General features: G+C 50.8%; 1 protein-coding gene across 3 annotated transcripts in view; it reads left to right on the forward strand.

The window, feature by feature from the left end:
• dlg3 (discs, large homolog 3) overlaps positions 1-5,000 on the forward strand; it is a 118,764-nt gene that overhangs the window by 70,171 nt on the left and 43,593 nt on the right. For all 3 annotated transcript variants that reach the window (XM_084448296.1, XM_084448298.1, XM_084448297.1), the window contains exons 5-6: positions 2,758-2,811; positions 3,242-3,292. In XM_084448296.1, coding sequence (XP_084304422.1) covers positions 2,758-2,811; positions 3,242-3,292 — 105 coding nt within the window. The remainder of the gene's footprint in view (positions 1-2,757; positions 2,812-3,241; positions 3,293-5,000) is intronic.

The raw sequence follows: 5,000 nt of genomic DNA on the forward strand, positions 1-5,000 counted from the left end.
CCTCAACCCCAGCTCCAGCCCCAGCCTCAACCCCAGCTCCAGCCCCAGCCTCAACCCCAGCTCCAGCCCCAGCCTCAACCCCAGCTCCAGCCCCAAATCCAGGCCCAGCTCCAGCCCCAGCCTCAACCCCAGCCCCAGCCTCAACCCCAGCTCCAGCTCCAGCCCCAGCCTCAACCCCAGCTCCAGCCCCAGCCTCAACCCCAGCTCCAGCCTCAACCCCAGCTCCAGCCCCAAATCCAGGCCCAGCCTCAGAGAGACTCTGAATGAAATAATGTGTAGAGCCAAGAATAATGAACCTTCTTTCATTGAGGTTAATAGAATTTTCTTAACAAAAGCTAAGGACATTGCAAGCCATTCCTCCGCCAGTGGGGGGGCGGGGTGGGGGGGTCGTTACAAATAATAACCAATTACATCGTGAGAAACGAAGTGTTTTGGAGTTTCAGCCTGTAGAAATCAGGAAGATGGAAAAATGACTATGATAAAGCATCTGGTAATAATCCGGATGGATAGATACTTACAGTAAAGTTTTTTCAAATATAATTTAATTGGCAATAATGTCATATTTTCAGCTTGAGTGGGGGCATTGAGAGAATGTGCTCCCAGGTTTGGAAATCTGCCAAGGTTGTACCTCTCTCCCCCCCCCCCCCCCCCCCCAAAAAAAAAAAGGTAGAGTTTCTCAACTACCAATAGCAGAGCCATTAGCATTATCCCAGTGTTGAGCAAGCTAATGGAAAAAGTTGTTCTTGAATATATACTCTAGATGTTTTTCGCTTAATGAATTAAACTCCATTTTCAGCTCGTTTAAGGCAGATCCGTCTACATGCACACCGCACTGACACGAGATGATCCTCAAATATCTGATACGGACAAGAAAATGATGGTTGGAGCTGCATTACTTGACTTTAGCGCAGCATTTAATATTATAGACCATAGGTTATTATTATCGAAACTTATTGCCTATGGGTTTAGTCCAACAGCAATGTATTGGATTAATAGCTACTTATCCAATAGAATGCCGTCTGTGTTTTGAATCTTTTAAAGTTTTTCCTCCCTTCAATGCTTCTAGTGCGGCCTGCCACAGGGGAGCTACCTTGCGCTGCTCCTCTTTTCAATATTTACCTGACATGAGGCATTGGGATGAGACTGATAGAGTGATAGACTATGGATAGTAAATTGCCAGTTTGGGAACCTTTAAATGTCTACAGAATACCTACAGTAGGACTGGAATGAGGAACTGATTAGTACTGATAAGCTACTGTAAGATCCTGTAAGATACTGTAAGATACTGTAAGATACTGTATGGACAAGTGTTAACAATAATTCCGGTACCTCTACTTGTTACACATGGCAAATAAACATTCTATTTCATTCTATTCTATTTCTTGGATAAGGGCAGTGCTCCTCTCTTTGCAGATGAACTATGGGAGAATAGACTTGTTTTGTGTAGCAAAACAAAACTAGCAAAAACACAACGTATGATGTTCAGGGCCAAACATGCCGCTAATGAAGATAATCAGCCGTGGCTCCGACAGGTTCAAAAGGCACATTTGCTTGGTGTCGCATGTGATGGGCCGCTATCATGGGAGAAACATGTTGAATATATTTTAAAGAAAATAGGTAGAGGAATGTGGTGCCTCAGAACATCTTCCTGTGTTCTAACCTCTGCCTCTATAGAGGACGTGACACGGGCTGCTAGTTTCATCTGACCTTGATTACTGCTCAGCAGTTTGGTCGGGCGCAGCCAAAAAAGACTTGTCCGCGTTCCAAGCTTCACGGCTCCGAGCGCGGCCCTGTACGCCAGGTACGAGGCAGAGGGCACGCCAGTCTCCCAGACCTGTCCCCCAGGTACGAGGCAGAGGGCATGCCAGTCTCCCAGCCCTGTCCCCCAGGTACGAGGCAGAGGGCATGCCAGTCTCCCAGCCCTGTCCCTCAGGTACGAGGCAGAGGGCACGCCAGTCTCCCAGCCCTGTCCCCCAGGTACGAGGTAGAGGGCACGCCAGTCTCCCAGCGCAGCCCTGTCCGCCAGGTACGAGGCACAGGGCACGCCAGTCTCCCAGCCCAGCCCTGTCCCCCAGGTACGAGGCACAGGGCACGCCAGTCTCCCAGCCCTGTCCCCCAGGTACGAGGCACAGGGCACGCCAGTCCCCCAGGTACGAGGCACAGGGCACGCCAGTCCCCCAGGTACGAGGCACAGGGCACGCCAGTCTCCCAGGAGCTCCGAGCGCAGGAGCGGCTGCCACACAATCTAATGGGCTTCTCTAGGAATATCTGTTACCGTGAACAACCAATTTGTCTGTATTCACAAATAAATGATGTGAGTGATGCACACAGTCAAACTAGCTTAGTCTGAGGCTACTGGGGGCGATCTAGTTAAACCAGACCCCAGATCAGCGTTCAGATCGGTCATGCATAGGGCTCTCACAATGTGGGACCAGCTAGGATAATTGAAGCACCCAGCAAGGCAAGTTTAAAAAAGACATTAACAATAACCCTAACGTTAATTAACCGACCTGAACAACCACGATGGAATGCAATTTGATGTGTATGTGATTTTTTTGTTTGTATTACTTGACATGTACTTGAATATGAGTCTTGTTACATGTGCTATATGTCTTGTTATATACCGTATGTTATTAATTATTAATGCTATGTTAGCCGTAGCTAATGGGATCTAAATACATCAACCACAAACATGTCTGGTCCGCTGGCTCCTGCCTGATGATGTCTGAGGTAATGTGTGTCTGTTCATCTTCACAGGCCAACCCTCCCCCAATCATCGTCAACGCGGACTCCATGGATGCAGGCCCTTATGTAAGTATCTGCTCTCTTTCTGCCTCTCCCTTTCTCTCTCTCTCTCTCTCTCTCTCTCTCTCTCTCTGTCTTTCTCCTGCTGTTTGCCATGTGGACTCAAATCCATTATCCTGTTGACCCTGGCTGTATCGCAGAGTTAATATGCCAGTTATGCTTTTAGGAGAAAAGACGCTTCTAGAGAGAGCTAGCTAACTAGCTGATGCTGCATTCCTTGTTGTTCAGTTACGGGTGTAGGATTCACAGCGTGTTGAGATATAAGCAGCATTGTTTGCGACGAACGTCTAAGCTTTTTTGGAGTGTGTGTTCACTCTGCAGTGTTCTCATATGGAGTAATATCTTTATATATTTGAGTCCATTTTCTAATTTACATGTGATGGTTTTTATAATGCTTTTTATGTGATGATGACGTAACTGAGCCTTTGTTGGACAGGTAAACGGCAGTGATGGGATGTACAAATATGAGGAGATCATACTGGAGAGGGTGAGTCTCAGCCACTGTTCCCCACAACCATTTTCCCCCTGAGTTTCTGCTGCGTTCCCCTCAGAGACCACTAGATGGCAGTAAGCAGCTCTGTCTTCTGCTCATCTCGCTGTACCTACAGTAGATGATCCCTTTAAGAAAACCAAGAGAAATTCTTTAAGCCCTGTCATTGTGAGACGTGTAGATCTGTGTGTGTGTGTGTGTGTGTGTGTGTGTGTGTGTGTGTGTGTGTGTGTGTGTGTGCATGTGTGTGTGTGAGGAAGTTAAAGATGGCCCACCTTACCTAAACGAGTGCATCCCTGTAAATACTGTTGTAATGAAGCTAGCAGACCCCTCATCTTTGTAATCACACGCACACGCACACACACACACACACACACACACACACACCCTCACTCAGGGGCCCTTGACGGTGTTAGTGGCAGGGTTCTTAGTACTTACATGTTCCTGCTCTCATCATTCCACCCACAGTCCAGCTGCACGTCTGCCTCCGCCATGGACGCAGAGGCGTTCTCTCTCTCCGCTCTCTCTCTCTCCGCTCTCTCTCTCCGCTCTCCCTCTCCGCTCTCTCTCTCCGCTCTCTCTCTCTCCGCTCTCCCTCTCCGCTCTCTCTCTCTGCTCTCCGCTCTCTCTCTCCGCTCTCTCTTTCTCTGCTCTCTCTCTCTCCACTCTCTCTCTCTGCTCTCTCTCTCTGCTCTCTCTCTCTCCGCTCTCTCTCTCCGCTCTCTGCTCTCTCTCTCAGCTCTCTCTTTCTCTGCTCTCTCTCTCTCTGCTCTCTCTGCTCTCTCTCTGCTCTCTCTCCGCTCTCCTTCTCTCCGCTCTCCCTCTCTCTGCTCTCCCTCTCTCCGCTCTCTCTCTCTCTCTGCTCTCTCTCTCCGCTCTCTCTCTCTCCGCTCTCTCTCTCTCTGCTCTCTCTCTCCGCTCTCTCTCTCTCCGCTCTCTCTCTCTGCTCTCTCCACTCTCTCTCTCCGCTCTCTCTCTCTGCTCTCTCTCTCCGCTCTCTCTCTCTGCTCTTTCTCTCCGCTCTCTCTCTCCGCTCTCTCTCTCCGCTCTCTCTCTCTCTCTCCGCTCTCTCTCTCCGCTCTCTCTCCGCTCTCCCTCTCCGCTCTCTCTCTCCGGTCTCTCTCTCCACTCTCCCTCTCCGCTCTCTCTCTCCGCTCTCTCTCTCCACTCTCTCTCTCTCCGCTCTCTCTCTCTGCTCTCTCTCTCCGCTCTCTCTTTCTCTGCTCTCTCTCTCCTCTCTCTCTCTCTCCGCTCTCCCTCTCTCTGCTCTCCCTCTCTCCGCTCTCCCTCTCTCTGCTCTCCCTCTCTCCGCTCTCTCTCTCGGCTCTCTCTCTCTCCGCTCTCTCTCTCTCTCCGCTCGCTCTCCCCTTAAGTGGCGTTCCGGCGCGCCGAGTCCTAAATAAACTATGTAAAAGTCACACTTTAAGAGGGTCTGCTGGCGTGGAACACTTTGGCGGCGCTCTGCCCGCCCCCCCGGACGCCGCCTCAGCCCCCCTCCGTCCTGATCCACCGCGACCGCCGCTCGTTAATTATAGAGAATCACAAAGAGAAGTCTCTCCTCAGCTGTAGAAGTCTCTCCTCAGCTGTCTCATCTCGCCGCCCCTCCCCCCCCCCCCCCCCCCGGCTGTCACAGAGAGAAAACGGGAGCGCGGCGCCCCGACCCAAATGGGCGCTCCTCCGTTCGGTGACAGAGGGAGAGAGAGGG

The sequence above is a fragment of the Borostomias antarcticus genome, assembly GCF_949987555.1.
Source record: "Borostomias antarcticus genome assembly, chromosome: 14".
Classification (NCBI taxonomy): Eukaryota; Metazoa; Chordata; class Actinopteri; order Stomiiformes; family Stomiidae; genus Borostomias; species Borostomias antarcticus.